A 16,458-nucleotide genomic window follows, 5' to 3' on the forward strand; every position below is an offset into this window, starting at 1 on the left:
GGAAAGGAGAAGAGAGGAGGGCAGAAGAGAGGGAGGGGAGGAGGGTGGAGATTGAAGCGAAGCTCTGCCGGATGTTCGCTTCGTTTCAAGTATTATTTGAAATCTTGCAGTTTATCTTAACTCGTAGTTCGTAGATGTAGTAGTCGATATGATATATAAATGGTGTAGTGTTAAGTATTAGATCAAATCTAGGTGTTCATATAAGACATAGACAAATATTAGTTTGTCGGTATAGTGGATTTAGTTTAGTTATTTTGGTTAAAGTAAATTAGTTTGTTGATTTATATAGATAAATTTAAGATTAATATTATTGGCAATGCACGAGTTATTAATGTTATATAGTTATTCAGAATCTAGGTATTTTTGGGGTTAGTTCAAATTAATAACATTTACTAATAATGTTTGTTTATGTCGTGTATAACTTTATATAGTTTTTCGGAATATAGGTGTGATTAGGGCTTGTTAAATTTAGTAATATTTAGTAATGATCTCTCTTGATATCATGTATATTGACAGGGTAAAGTAAAATTAATTTGTTGATATATTTAGATAACTCTAAAATTAATATTATTGGCAATGCATGAGTTATAATTATATATAGTTTTTTAAATGTAGGTGTTGTTGGAGTTAGTTAAAATTAATAACATTTAGTAATATATCTGTTCATGTCGTGTATATTGATAGGCATGTTGGACAGTTTATTTTTCCAAGTGTTCTATGGTCGGGGGCAGGTTAGATATGATTCAGAAGGGGTAGATTTGTCTGAATTTAAGTCGTTCTGGAAACAAGTACCAAGAGCAAGAGAGAGGACTTGGGCATCAATATGCAACTGGATATTTAAGGCTTTCAATCTTGATAGAGATCAAGTTGAGCTGTCTGTTAGGGCTGTAGTAAGGTTTCGAACTGACATAATATTTCAGGAGTTGATACCATTTGAAGGAACTCAGAACTGAGGGCATATGTAAATGCTGCTACTAAGCGTGGTTTACCGCTGATATTGTTTGTTGAAGTGTTCCAGAAGATTGGGTCTAGCAGTCAGTTACAAGAAGAAGTCGATGGTGGGGAAGTTAGAGGCGAGGAAGGTCTGGAGATTACCGATGGGCAAACTGAAGAAGATACTGAACATGGGGTAGAAGAAGGAGATACAGAGGATGAAGAGGCACCCCGTGAGCCAAATGGCGAGGCTGATGAGGGGGGAACACATCCCTGGGTTAGTTGAGCAGGTAGAGAAGGAAGGCGAAGAGCACCTTTGCGCCATGGATGATGACTTGTTGGATGAGGATGATGCTAATCCTATTCCGCATAACTGGTCAAGTTATGACCATTCAAGCCTAGCAGTCAATGAAGAGGAAACTGTCCCTTGGGAGTACAGGGAGAATAATGTTTGTGTTAGTGTTTTGTATCATAGTGGGGATGAGGTGAAGGAAGCTATAAAAAGATGGTCGACTTTATCTTTGCAACGATAGTTCAGGGTGGTGAAGAGCAACCCAATAATATATGATGTGTGTTGTGTCAAAAGCAATTGCCCGTTTAGGGTGCACGCATACAAGGGCAAGTGGAAGGATTACTGAGAGGTGACTAGATTGGTGGAGCACGAATACGTGTTGGATGAATTGGAAGCACAACACCGCAACCTCATTGCTGATTTTGTTGCTCAATAATTTATCCTCAGATAGTTGAGAATCCTAGTTATGAGCCAAAGTCGATTATTTGTACTATAGAATAGAAGTTCAAGTACAAAATTAGCTACTTCAAGGCTTACCGAGCTAAGCAGAAGGCGTTAGAGATGAAGTAGGGTACATACGAAGCATCATATGATAACCTCCCTGCTCTATTGCACACCATATGCCATAGGAATCTAGGAAGCTACTACGACTTGAAAGCTTATTCCTGTGCTCAGAATCCAAGCAAACAGTTTCTGCAGCGGTCATTCTTGACCTTGGATCCTTGCATTGAGGCTTTTCAGCAATGTCGCCCAGTCATTTGCATTGGTGGTACGTTTTTGACTGGTAGGTATAAAGGCACAATCTTGACAGCTATTGGGTCCGACAGTAACAACCAGGTGTTGCTGCTGTCGATCGCCTTTGTGGAGAAAGAGTTTGGAGATAGTTGGTATTAGTTCCTGGAGAGGGTTAAGAAGATGATTCTGAAGGACGTGGAGGGCGTTTGTGTCATTCATGATCGGCACAAAAGCATTCTACAAGTAATCGAAGACCTACTGAATGGCAATGTGGAACGTCGTAGGACAGCGTAGTGGCCGAACTTGAAGAGTAGGTGGTGCATAGGCATCGGGGGCAAACTTTCATAGCCAATTAAAAAATGGCTATGTACCCAAAATCAGGAGAGAAAATTCAATCTACTTTGGAAGAAATTTGATGAGCTTCCAAAGAAACAATCTGAAGAGGTAGGTAAGAGGCCAGTAAACAGCGAGGCTGACCACCCTGTGTCTCTGGAGGACGTCGAATTGGATGGTCCAAATGTCAGGAAAAGACGAGGTAGGTCCATTAAGACATTCTCACAGTGGATTGAGCATGGGCCGAAGGAAAAGTGGGCATTACTGTATAACAAGGGAGGTGTTAGGTATGGTATAATGACTACAAACCTAGCTGAGGTGTATAATTAGGTCATGCGTGGTGTTAGAGGACTGCCCCTTGTTGGTATCATGGAATTCTTGTTATACTGCACCATTAAGTGTTTTAGGGATCAATACGCGGTGGCCAATCAGTCTTGGCTGATAATCATAAAATTTATGGATACAAGATGATAGAGTACATGGACAAGGCAATAAAAAAAATTCGTAAGCATCGTGTTAGTGAAGTGGGTGCCATTGAACACTGCTACGAGGTAGTTTGCAGGGACAAAGGTCGATTGGGAGGGAGGCGTGAGAAACACACACATGAGTGATTATTAGCAATGAAGGATGTGTTTGCTCATGCCAAAAGTCAAGACTGCTTCACAGTCCTTGCACCCATGTAATTGTTGTATGCCTTGAGGTAGGAAGACTTCAGGCTCGTAGGTTTGTACCACATTACTTCCTCAAGGAAACTATACGAGCCACTTGGAGGAACAAGGTTTATGGATTTCGTATACTAGGAAACTTCATAAATAATGCTGGAAATGTTGCGCGTTACATTCCTAACCTTGATCTCAAAATGTTCCAAGGGGTTGGGCGACGCAAGAACATATGCATCTGGAACAACATGGATCAATCTGAAACTGGTCCTGAAGTGGGCCTCTGCTCGAAGTGCCATGAAATAGGTAACATGTACAAGTAGTGCCCTGCAATGAACTTCAACAGTACGATGTTATTGCAGTAAATGCTATGTAATTGCATCAACAGGTGGATACAGGAGTAACCAAGCTAGACCATCAACAGGTTCTCCAAATGCTATGTAATTGTCATTAGTACGACGTTATTGCAGTAGTTGAGGCGACAGCGTGGACCGGCGTGGAGAACTACATGCACATGACCCTGCATGAGTACGAGTCGATGTACAGGAGGATCACGTCCCTGTGTGCTAGGTTTTGGCGGGCCGTCAACTACCATGGTGGTGACGCCGATGTTCTAATTCCACCACGGGCTACCTACCCCAGTTCGTCTTCAGCACCACCTATGCAGCACCCCGGTTCGTCTTCTGCTGCACCCACACGACCAGCGTACCACGCATCGTCTTCTGCAGCTCTAGTACATGCAGCCTCCCCCAGGGTGTGTACTCCTCCACGTGCATCATCTTGGGCAGTAGCTCGACCAGGTCCTTCCACTTATGCGCTGGGTCCACAATATTTCACCCCCACAAGTATGTGTTCCTTACTTTCTCATTTTCCATTCACCAATTCTACTCTAATTGGTCGTACTAACTTATAATTTCATAACACAGTGCCGCAGCACTTCAGAGGACTTAGTGCAGGAGGACCGTCTTCATGTGGACTCCATGTGGATGACATAGGTGCGTCATCAATACATGCATTCTATTCCATTACTAATACGGATTGAAATTGACAATAACACTTCTTGGTTCGATCACAGTGTACACAGGCCACGGAGGGACCGATGACGAGTCCGTAGAGAACGAGTACAAACTGGGTGGAATTCTTTTTCAGCTACAACATTGAGGAGATAAGTCCTTCATAGTTGGTTGAAGTACCAGTACCTCCGACACAGGGCTCCACCTAGGAGTTCGTGACACTAGTTGCAGATGCATCAGGATGTCCGGCTCATGAGGTTGCCCCTCCGGAGCCCTTTAAGTATGACCAGCTGCAGACTGGAGCAGCGCAGCAAGCCACAAGACATGGTGCTGGTGCTGTGCATCACAAGCGAGGATGCATTTAGTCCATAGGGTCTTTTTTATATTTTGTAGGCCGGTGCAAGCTATGATGTGTACGATGTTGTAGACTATAATGTGTGCTCCTTTGCAGACTATATTATGTAGGCCAGTGCAGAGACTTTGATAGGTAGGCTGGTGCAGACTATGATGTCCATGCATGTTCTTTTCCTTTACCATGATGGACATGGTCCACAGACAATGTCACTAGCGTTCTATATAACTGACGTCCAGGCAACGTGCAAACGCACTACTACTACTGTCAAACCCGAATGCAACGCTTGTAGTGAGGTTGTTTGTCCCTCTAAGAAATATCGTTATAGAGGGATGACCAAAATAGGATTCCACCATGGAATGAGCACCCCAAATGCCACTGTAGCTTCCGTGCGTGGTTGCAAGTATGGGACGATCGATTACCTCGGGGAAAGAAGGAATGTAGGTACTTCAAGTGTCTCGACATTGACGATGATTTCAAGGTCCGTCCATTCATAACCATTCTAAATATATTTTCTATGTACCAGTACGTGGAACTAATCACGAATCAACATGCAGGCTTGAACATTTATGGAATGGATCGACACTAGGCCTTTCGGGGAGGTGGGCATAATCCTAGTGGAGCTAGTGACCAAAGGCTAATACTATGCTAGGTTGGAGGAGGCTCGAGAGGTGGCACGTCTTTCTCGGCTTGAGCAAGAGCGATGCATCCGCCAACAACAGATCTGTTTGAAGGGCAAAGAGGATGAGCTGCAGAGGCAGCGTGAGCAGTTAGGTGCTCGAGAGGTAGTACTGAAACGGCAAGAGGAATAATTCAAAGCTTGTCAGGCACAAATCCTCCAGGAAGAAGAGTGATAGAAGAACATGAAGAAGAAGGATGGAGAATGTTCCTCCAAAATAGCGAGGATGGGGAAACTTCCCCGATTCACCTAGTAGAACATTAGTTGTGATCCACAAATTTACATTACCTAAGGCATTTTATCCTATGCAAGGTGCTCTTTAGGTTTGTCATGTTGGGTGCCTCACATGCCATTGTACTGTTGTTTGTACTGTGATAACACTTCGTCTAGATGCTTTAAGTACTCAGATTCCACCATATTGCCATTATACTGCTCTGCTGTCAGTACAGTACTCAAAAGTGCTAATCCACTGTTGACGTGAACTGTCACTGAAAAGCCTACACAATAGATTGCAAGGACCCTAAACGTGAGCCTTCTCAGGTAGATGGGACTCCACACTGAGCCCTACGTCCCTGCACCTGCAAACTTTTTTAGGATGAGTGAACACGATGAGGTACTGAATAAATGGGGGCACAGTGCATCTCTATTAGGAAGTATATGTGTATATTAGGATGTATTTATCCTTTCCTTGTACACTTGATATATTCCTTGTACTCCAAGCCATATTGGCCATATATATAGAGGTCACCCCCCTCATTAGGGTGTGTGGTGTTTCCCATCTACTTCTCTACAATCTCCATCTCAACACTTCTTATATGGACCTCCCTCTACCATATCCTTCAACACCACTAAATAGGAGGAAGAACAATGGCATCCGCAAGAGGGAGAGGTCGTGGGAGGAGGGGAAGAAGAGGTGATGCTCCTATTCCCACCATCACTTGGCCAGGTTCTTTTGACCCAACGGAGTATGAGGAACCCCTCGACGACTTCCCTTTGTATGATAGGACTAACTATGCCCCTTCAAACTGCCTTAGGTCTTATGACGACCACCATGATGCGTGGCCAATGGTGGCTTGCGTCGTGCAGTTGTTTGATGGCTACGGTGATGGAAGCTGACGTTTCTTTTGATGCCCGTATGGCTTGGTGAGTCATGTTATTACTTCCTTACTTTTGCTAAGCTTTTCATGCTACAAACTAACATCATGTTCAGTCTTATCTTGATGAAGGAAACTACCGCTATGCGAAGTGGGTCGATCCTCCACTTCCTGAGCCAATCCAAGAATACATCCACTACCTCAAGTGCAAGATCTTTGACCTGTAGGGTGGAGGATCTTCAATCCGAAGTTGATGCAAATCCTTGGGCGGTTAACATCGCAGGTGACTTGATTTGTACCGATCCATGATGCAAGTGCCCCTACCACCACAACAAGGATCGCCTACCGTCATTGCCTTCCTCTGGGGGTGCTGGATACTATGAGGATGGGCCCTCCCAGCTCTCGCAAAGCCAGTTCTACTAGAAAGTAGAGATGGCTCTATCCTCGACTATTTCAATTACCCAAGGCATGTTAGGTTTAGCAACGGCACATGTTTGCCACTGCAATCTATAATTAATTGTTTAGTCTAGAGTCATTGTTGTTCATATGTTGTGCACGGATTTCGTTTTTATATGTTGTAATTTCGCTGGAAACAACTATGTATTTAATGGCGGGAGTTAATTCAATTTCAATTATTTCCTCGAAGCGCTCTATCTCTCTCAAATTTGGAAGTTTCATATTGCAAACCAATAGTGACATAGTCGAATATTTAGTGCTTTCAATCTAACTTTATATTTTTTTAACTCAAAGAAAAAATTACACAAAATCAAAATAATAAAAAAAATTACTCAAACTACACGGCTATAGCCGTTTCAAGTGGCTATAGGTGCCTCCAGCTCCTGCCGCTGGCGCAATGGTGGGAGGGGGGACTTATCGCCGTTTCAATTGGCGGTAACTGATTTTAATTTTTTTTTCTAACCTATCACCGTTTCATCCGGCTGTATAGGTCTAAATCTGCTAATTTTTTGCTCGGGTATTTTATTTCTGCAAATTCGTAAAAGAAAAAAATAAAAAAATAAAAAAACTCTCAATATGGATATGTCTAGGTTTGCAAGTGTTGTGCTTGGGCTGGACATTGGGGCTGCGTTCTAATGGACCATAATGTGTGGGCCTCGAAAAAAACAATTGTGTGGGAGTTTTCTGGACACCGTGCCGTGCGTCACGATTATAATGTTTTTAATATCGAATGGAAAACAAAAAAAAGCAAAGAAATCACGTATACGTCTACAAAGCACGACAACAATGGCGCTATCAATCGTTATCGTTGAACACCGGCGCGTACTAGAGGTTAGGTATGCTTTTCCACGTACCCCCTCTGGTACGGCGTACGCGGAGCCGGAGTCCGGAGATGGATGGAGGAGACGAGTCATCACTAGCATCCATATCGGTCAAGTTAAAGTTGTTACAAAATTATGGGTCAAGCTAATAAAAAGTGCAGCTAGCTTCTCTGCTTCTGTTAACAACTTAACGCTCGTACGGCCCGGCCTAATGTTATTATATGACTTGCTGACCACGCTCGTCATCATGCTATTTGGGTCCCGATCGATTATATTGAACCGGAGGAAAAAAGGTCGCTAAAAAACTACTGTAAAAAGGAATCCAGCGCAGAGCACTCGTGCAACCGACGGGGTCATCGGACCACATCCACATACCACATGCATGCATCTGACCAGGGAAGGGCGGAAGGCATTGAACCAGGCCCCGGATTTAGCAGCTCAGCTCGGTGCGCGCACGGGCGCACATATTCACCCGCCGCGATCACCTCCCTTTCGGAGCGAATTGTGGCCGGCGACGTGACAGCAATTTCGAAGGTTGTACGCCGTCCTTGTCGCAGCCCCAGCCCCACACTGCCGCTGGCGGAGCCGACAGGCCGTGGACAGATCGGGGACACGCATCGAAATCGCAGAGAATAAGAGAATTAGCGCACGCGCACGAGCACGCACGCACGCGCGGGATCGGTATCCCGACGGGACCGCCCGCCGCCGGGGCTCCGAGCGGTGTCACCTGGCGCGGCGAGCGCCACGCACAAGATCCTCGCGCGCAGCAGTAGCAGCAGCACATCGGCATCGCCCAGGTGGCCAGGTCCCGCCTGCCGACGCCGCCCCCGCACCATTGCCACCGCCCCGCATGCGCAAAAGAGCCCTGGCACGCCCCGGAAATGTAACCGGGCGCGAGCCGTCCGCATCCGGCATCGCCAAATCTCTCCGCGCATCCAACCCGTACGCCCGATCCCACCACCGCACCACGAATCCCACCTCCTCCTATCGCGGCGGCGCGCGCCCGTTCACACCGCCCGCCCCGCGCGTCGATCTCTCTCGCAGCGATTCCGATCCTCCCGTGAGCCAGCCGCCGAGCGGGGCGGGGCGCCGCGCGGCGTTGCGTTGCGTGGGCGGACGGGCAATCGCGCACACGTGAGAGCTGGGGGATCGGAAGGGGGACCCGTAGCCCGCGCCGTAAAGGTTGACCGGCGCGCGAGGCCAGTGAGGCTGACGGCTCGGGCCCCGTGGCCGTCCTGACTCCTGCAGCGCGCGTACGCGACGGGGACAGCCCGTGTGCCCAGGGCCGCGCCCGCCCCCCTGTATTGTACTGTACCGTGCGGGTACCGGCCGGGCGGGCGCCACCACCACCACCTTCCCGCACGCGCCGAGCGCCGTGGACAGACGTGGTGTGACGCGACACCAGCTAGCTCGCTATTGCCTGCGCCGGGGACCGGCCGGCCGGGCCGGGCGTCGCGTGACCTGTGAGGAGCCGTGGCCGCTCCTCCACCTCCGTACGTGGCCCGCGCCGGCTGGCCGGCCGCTCCTGTGACGATCTTTAAAAGCGGTTGCTTGTTTTGGTTGCCTTCGGCGAGATCTTTCCGTATCCTTTTCCCGGATTTCGATCCAAAAGGGTGTTTTCACTTTGCATCAACACAGTTTTGGTGCGTTCTACATCATCACCAGAAAGAAACAAATATAATCTATCTGCACTGGCCGAGATTTGAAAGTTACAGCAATTGTGTGCACATCGGCGCAATACATTTGTCTGGCTAGCTGGTGTGACAAAAAAATGTTTGGCAGCCGTTCGTATGTATAGAGCACGTGACGATAGGGCTGTGTGTGATTGTGCTACCTATACATGCTCCAACTAGTGATCAAGTGTACACAGTTACGTGCGTATGTGATCATCAACGGAATTATTTAGCGCGGTGTACTCGTATTGCACGTGCGTAGCAAAAGAAAGAAAGAGCTCTACTGTACCGTGCAAATCCATTTAAAACTACTAGCAAAAATTCTTAGCGTGCATGTTCGCAAAGTTGAACAAGTATACGGTAGGAAACCAACTGGAGATATGTGTAGAGCAGTCCACTGGCACTAGTAAACTTGACATTTTTAATTTGGACACGAAGAGCATTGGCTAAAAAAAATCAAGTTTACTTGACCGGAGGAGGTACAATAAATTAGGCCCAAGTATTAAGAAGAAACAAAAAGAAGTAGTATTTGTTCAGCAAATTCCACCGGAGCTTATATTGGAGATGCATTTTCAAATTATCAAATTAAGCTTTTGAGTCGGTTGATCGGTGCGTACAATTGCTAACTTAATTAAATTTGATCCAGTTGCTAACCAACACAATTTAAATTGAAAAAATTGCAGCATGGTTCTATTCCTCATTTAAGATAATAAGCCATACATGAGCATGGCTGGTGGAAGCATAAATGAATTTTCTACCGTTAGTGTTGAACTAATCGGCGGTGTCTAGTTACGGGACATGATGATGAGCATGGTTCAGTTCCACATTTAGGATGCATTTTGAATACCTGATTCCTTATAGATAGTTAGGGCTTTAGGGACCGGATCGGACAGGGCGCTAGCTCGTCGTCGCTGGCGGCATATGGAGCCATTTGGTCAGGAGGTTGGACTGGACTGGTGGTTGACGATGAAAGGGCGTCGACACGCCAGTTTGAGTCAGTAGCTGATGTCCATCTCACTTGTTTTTACGCTATAATCAAAGTCAACTTACACGGTGCCACGAGTGAGAATCTATGGCCTCTGCTTCCATACCGCCACACATGAAGCTAGCTTGCGCCTTGATCGACCAACACATGTGACGTTCATTTTCTACAGGAAGCTCGGAAATTCTAGCTTACTGCATGCGTGCTAGCTAGGGAACCTACAGGGAATATAATGGGAACACGATCAAGCTTGGGGTTCAATATTCTCTTCAATGATGCACATGTTTGACTGACGATGGTTTTTTTTCTAACAAGTATACGACGGCACCGCAATTTCTCTGTGGCAAATAATGAACGCTGTTTACTTTAATTGGACACAAATAACGTATTGTATTGTCCAGCATGTCCTCAAAGTGACTTTAAGGTCCGTGTTTGGTTGGTGATTGGTGAGGCAAAACTAAGGAGAGAGAGTCTGATCTATTTCGTTCATCACTCCGATATATCCATCCAAGAGTAGCAGGTTAGCAGTTAGCTATATAGTCAAGGAGTCACTTGTGCAAGTAATGATCAAAGATTAAAACTTTGACTGAACGCATTCTAGGACAATGCAACATTGGACCCAATACATAAGCACGTTCATTAAGCGTAAGACGAAACACATCAGGCCAGTACCCAGCACAGCAGCACCATGTACACAGTACGTCGCACTTCCAATTCGCCCGAAAATGACCACCAGTGAGCCGGCCGGTAATAACAAGTAACAGTCGTTCAACTTCTAACTCCAAGAACGGACGGAGCCTCAAGAATCATATATGGTACGGCTACCTGTTTACGCTGACACTGGTCTTAAGTACAGCGATCACACTAGATGATCACATGCAAGAAAGAATCTTAAGCACGCCGATTTATTTGTTTCATAAGTTAAGCAATACGTCATTGGCATTATGAATTGACGGGCTGCATTATATATTCCGCTCCAAAAAAAGTCGTATCTTGCTCCTATCCTTCGCACGCTTTTCGCACCCGAAAAAAAAAACAATCAAAAGGGAGAGCTGGGGAGCCTGAGACCTGCTGAAAAGCTCAAACCCTCCTCGCTTCCACGCCTCTCCTCCCCTTTCCACACTTAGCTCCCAGCAGCAGACTCCCACTCACTCCCCATGTCTTCTGGAGGAGGAGGCGGCGGCGGAGGAGGAGATCACCATGGCGTCTACCACCAGCACGGCCACGGCGGCCACCTCGCCCGCGCCGATGGCGCCGAGTACGTGTTCGGCAACAGCGACATGGAGAGCTTCTTCTTCAACCAGCCGGCGTCGGGGGGCGTCGGTGGAGGTAGCAGAGCCGGCGCCGACGAGCTCATGCCGCCGTACACCAACATCACGGACTACCTGCAGGGGTTCCTAGACCCGTCCGGGCTGGCGCGGCACCTCGACGCGCCGTGCCCGGCGGAGGATGGCCAGGTCAAGCACGAGCTGTCTCTCGATGTGATGAGCCACGACAGCCAGGGCACCAGCGGCGCGGCCGGAGAAGGGGCGGTGGCGCTGCTCACGCCCAACTCCTCGGTGTCTCTCTCGTCCAGCGAACGGGAGGGGGAGGGCCAGCCTCGTCGTTGCAAGAAGAAGGCGGAGGATGAGGTGGCTGCGGAGGGGGATGAGAAAGATCAGGAAGATGGGGAGAATTCCACGAAAGCGTACGTTCTCATTACTTTGATGCCACTGATTTCTGTGTTCATCTCGAATTCTTGCTTGATCTGCATCTCTCTTCAATCAAGGTTCAGGAGTCCGCTGCTTCTTCTTGGTGCATGTTAGATCTGATCCTACTGTTGTTTGCTTAAACGAACAAAACTTTTCCTGTGTTTATGTATCTATCTACGACATGGTGTGAACATTAGGGTTTGTTGCGATTTCCTTCTTTAGGGTTCTTCGACCATGCATCAAGATTTCAGATCCGGCCAGCTCCAGATTTTGCAGTACTAGCTCGCCATGCTTTCCCTCTTCTTTATCTTTCCTTTCCGTCGTTCCTTTTTGGTGCCGTTTCCAGTATGACTTTCTAGATCATTTGGTACTGTCCAATTCAATAGGCGGCGACGTACTCTCCAGAAGAGATCTTTCTTTGAATTAAACAATTGCTGCGTGCTGCAGCTTCAATTTTTGACCAAGTAGCTTCAGCTCTGAAGATGAAATCAAAGATTTCTTTTTCCCCTTTTATAAAAGATTTTGGGATTATAAATGATATGCCCCGGAAGCACCTAAAGCTGCCATAGATCCAGAGTATCTTCTGCCAAAAAACAACTAATAATCTGGATATGACATGATAGTGCTCGATCCCAATTCCCAACAGCTCGCTAGCTAATCTATAGCTAATAACTCGCTACTCGTCACCATAGATCTACAGCACACGTTCGACTAATTAGCGCTAATAGCCCGTGACATGAAATATATATCTACTTCATCTAGCTATAGCTAGCTAGCACTAATTCATATCAAATCACTGGATTCGCGTTCATGATTTTCCTTGTGATATCACTACAGGAACAAACCCAAGAAGAAAGCCGAGAAGAGGCAGAGGCAGCCCCGCGTCGCCTTCCTCACCAAGAGCGAGGTGGATCACCTTGAGGACGGCTACCGGTGGCGCAAATACGGCCAGAAGGCGGTTAAGAACAGCCCTTACCCAAGGTTTGTACACTTTCACGCAGTTTCACTTGTCCACCCCCCCCCCCCCCCCATCCACTATAATTGCATGCTAATTAAGCTATCGCATATATGCTACGAGCAAGTAACCAAGGTAGAAGGTACCCAATGCATTGTGCTTTGTACCTTAGTCTCCTATCTCATGTACGTGTAAATTCTCCGGCTAAACGCAGGAGCTACTACCGGTGCACGACGCCCAAGTGCGGCGTGAAGAAGCGCGTGGAGCGGTCGTACCAGGACCCGTCGACGGTGATCACGACGTACGAGGGGCAGCACACGCACCACAGCCCCGCCAGCCTCCGCGCCGGCGGCGCCCACCTCTTCATGTCCGGCGCGCACGGTCTGCCGCCGCACCTTATGCCGTCCGCCGGCGGCTTCCGCCCGGACCTGATGAGCATGATGCACCCCATCCACACGGGCGCGAACCCTAACATGTTCCTGCCAAGCATGCCGCCGCCGCAGATGCCAACGCCGTCGCCTCCTCCCCCTCCTCTTCAGCAGCACCATTTCTCTGACTACGCCCTCTTGCAAGACCTTTTCCCGTCCACAATGCCCAACAACCCATGACTAACTGCTACACACACAATTAGCTAGCCTAGATCGACATGAGATGCTTTTGAAATACTCGATCGAGTTTGCGCCAAATGTGATCATCACCTGACCCTATTATTGGGCTTGGTCTTGCACGGTGAGGGTGTTCTTATTATTGATTAATCTGATGCAAGCTTTCATCGATCTTAAACTTTTGCTTGCATTTCTTCCTCTTCCATTTGTCAACTTCTCCCTCGCTTAGATTGGAGTGCTAGCTAGATGGAAGTACTCTATAAATATCACTACTAGAACGGCAACATAATTTATGTGTACACCTTTAGACTTCTTGTACATGTACTAGTGTATATCATGTGTTCCTCATTGACTCGTTGTTGAGAAATTTAAAGAGGAGTACTATTTCATTTTCTCTAGTTCCCATGTGAAACTCAAGAAGATGCCATCTCCACTTCTGCTTGTGTTTTCCTGGGTGATTGGATGGATGCCGTGTGCAGGCGTGCCACTTCTTTTGTCCATGTGTAAAACAGGAGCTCTGATACTGTTAGTGCATACATAAGAGTTCCGTTTGCTTTGCTGTGTGTTTGATTCATTTAACTGAAATAATTTCTTTTGGGAGTACATAGCTAGCCACGCAGCAAATTCGTTCATGGATCTTTAATTTGTTCTGGTGGTTTGATCATAGTATATATGGCGTGTGGGTCTCAGAGTCCATGTGATATTTATCGATGCTAGCTGTGACCTTGCTCATACATGGGGCTGTGAATCATTTTATTGATTTTCTTTGGTACATGTAGACATTATTGAGATGGGAATGAGTACTGATGGATGTGTCCTGTCTCCACTTCACCAACAGTGTTGTGGCATTGCTGTGAATTTTATCATACAGGCTAGCTGTTAATTATGATGTTTTACTCAATGAAGTATCTAGTTTGTGTTTTGCCCCTATACTAATTTATGATGCCCTAAATTCTATTTTTGCATATTCAAGCACAGGAGAACAGGTCTGATTCGAAAGCCCTAGTCAGTTGGTACATGCTGCACTTTCATTCCTCTAGTCAAACTAGCATAGTTTATACTTTTCCTCCAGTAGAATAAAAGTAGATTCAAACATGCATATGCATATGTAGTTTTCTTTTCAAAAAAATGTTATTCAGATAAGTTATACATCTCTTTTAGCAATATTCTACATATATTCATTTATTGCAAATGATGTCTGATCTTGACCGCTCTCTAGTAGACGTATCATAAGTTTTTTTTTGAAGTCCTGAACAAAGTTGATGGCTATATATAGATTAAAATCCTATATATGTGCGCAGGCAGGCGTACCTTTTGAATTGTGTTGATGGGGGGTTGAATTGCTATCTTGGAGTACCCACACACATGCATGGAATGTTAATTTACGGCACACAGTTTCTTCTTTAAGTCGAGATATATCTTGTTTCTCTCTAGATCTCTTTGCCATGGTAAAAGTTGCACCTTTGTTTCAGCTTTCCTCTTTGGTCTAGCTGAATTCCCTAGTTTTTGGTATTGTCAAGACTCAAAACTCAAGTGCCATGTCCTTGATTCCCTCTGCCGTCATTTTTGACCAAACCATCCCCACCTCTCTATACTTAAAGACACGCCTGAAAGCTAGGGCATAAATTATCTACTCCCTGCCTGTATGCATCCTATTGACCAGGTGCTGAAAGAGTGCAATTGTAGGTTAGTAAGGTAGGTAGCCTTGGGAAATTGACAAAGCGGGAAAATAAAAAGAAGTCAAATCCTCCAACGCATCGATTTAAAAATATTGCAAGAGTTTGGAAACAATAGATCATCTCGATCATACACACACAACAACCTTCTTGAATAAATTAAAGAACCATGGATGATACAGTTTTCCAAATGAAGAAATAATGGAAAGCAAGTGAGAAAGCTACTCATGCGTTATCATTGAACACCAAAATTATTCGGCAAAAATCGTTTGTCTCGTAACGGAATCATGCATGTGTAAAGCGTGTCTATACTAAATTATCAACTCCTACACTAACATCAGCATTGCCCATGCCGATTGCACGTACGGCCGGTCAGGTAGCAACATATTATTATTATTATACGAGTAAAATGCACCGGAGGTCCATTAACTAGTTAGAGAGTGTTACTTAGGTCCACAAACTTCGAAAGTGCATTTTTGGGTACATCAACTTTTTAAGTTGTGTCATTTAGGTCCATACTACTTCACATAGACATCTAATGCTGACATGGCATGCTGACTGGACTTCTCTCTCTTCCCACTCCATCTCGTCTCCGAACCCATGGTCCTCTGCTTGGAGCATTTCATCGAGCATGTTGTAGGCGAGATGGGCTCCGGTGGCGGCCGCCTTACTCCTACTACTGGAAAACTGAGCATTGGTCCTAGCCCTTAGTACCGGTTGGTTTTTGATCGAGTACTAATGTGAACATTAGTACCGAATCTAATAGCTAGTTCCCTAGGAGCATCCTGTGACCCCCCTTTTAGTACCGGTTGAGAGCTCCACCCAGTCACCCGGTACTAAAGGCTCTCAGAAACATTAGTACCGGGCGAAGGTTTCACCCGGTACTAATGGGAGATCATTAGTACCGGTTGGAGCTACCAACCAGTATGAGCTCTTGTCGCCCCATCCGCGTTATAATCCATCACCCCCATACCCGCTCCTGTCTCTCTCCCCTATCTTCCTCTCTGTCCTCTCTCTCTCATGCTCTCATTCTCTCTGCTCTCTCCTCCTCTCGCTCTCCTCTGCCACCGAGCTCCTCTCTGCTCTCTCATCCTCTCGTTCTCATTCGCGGTGGGAGGACGGCGGGAGGGCAGGGGCGGCGGCGCGAGGGCGGCGGGGACCGGGCGGGCGAGCGGCGAGATTTCTTTTTTTTTAATACCCCTTTAGTACTAGTTATTTGACCCAGTACTAAAGATCCCCTTTACTACCAAAATAGTAATACCGGTTGCACAACCGGTACTAAAGGGGGTTAGGAACCGGTATTGAAGGTAGTGTCCCTCTCAACTCTTCACCTCCAACGCCCGCACCAGCTCCTTCTCCATTCACATGCCCTCCTCCCTTGCGGTGTCCTGCTCGGCGCTTCGCTCTCCGGCCCGCTACCATGTCCATGGTTGTGTTTTGCTAATTTGCTTCCTTCTCATCATACGCGCATTTCATGGCGACCTGCACCATAGCAGCGAGCAGGCGAGC

General features: G+C 46.5%; 1 protein-coding gene across 1 annotated transcript; it reads left to right on the plus strand.

The window, feature by feature from the left end:
* The first annotated feature begins 11,032 nt into the window (after positions 1-11,032).
* LOC101756106 (probable WRKY transcription factor 71) lies at positions 11,033-14,174 on the plus strand. Its single transcript, XM_004969168.3, has 3 exons — positions 11,033-11,709; positions 12,551-12,694; positions 12,883-14,174. The coding sequence occupies exons 1-3, from the start codon at positions 11,180-11,182 to the stop codon at positions 13,274-13,276; spliced, it is 1,068 nt and encodes a 355-aa protein (XP_004969225.1). The 5' UTR covers positions 11,033-11,179; the 3' UTR covers positions 13,277-14,174.
* The last annotated feature ends 2,284 nt before the right edge of the window (positions 14,175-16,458 follow it).

This window comes from Setaria italica, chromosome V (genome assembly GCF_000263155.2).
Source record: "Setaria italica strain Yugu1 chromosome V, Setaria_italica_v2.0, whole genome shotgun sequence".
In the NCBI taxonomy this organism is placed as follows: Eukaryota; Viridiplantae; Streptophyta; class Magnoliopsida; order Poales; family Poaceae; genus Setaria; species Setaria italica.

What these genes read in the sequence shown, in the direction of transcription:
- LOC101756106 (XM_004969168.3), top strand. Translation starts at nt 11,180, where the DNA reads ATGTCTTCTGGAGGAGGAGGCGGCGGCGGAGGAGGAGATCACCATGGC. An exon ending in GGGGAGAATTCCACGAAAGC is followed by an intron (nt 11,710 to 12,550) that starts GTACGTTCTCAT and finishes ATATCACTACAG; the next exon opens with GAACAAACCCAAGAAGAAAG. An exon ending in AAGAACAGCCCTTACCCAAG is followed by an intron (nt 12,695 to 12,882) that starts GTTTGTACACTT and finishes GGCTAAACGCAG; the next exon opens with GAGCTACTACCGGTGCACGA.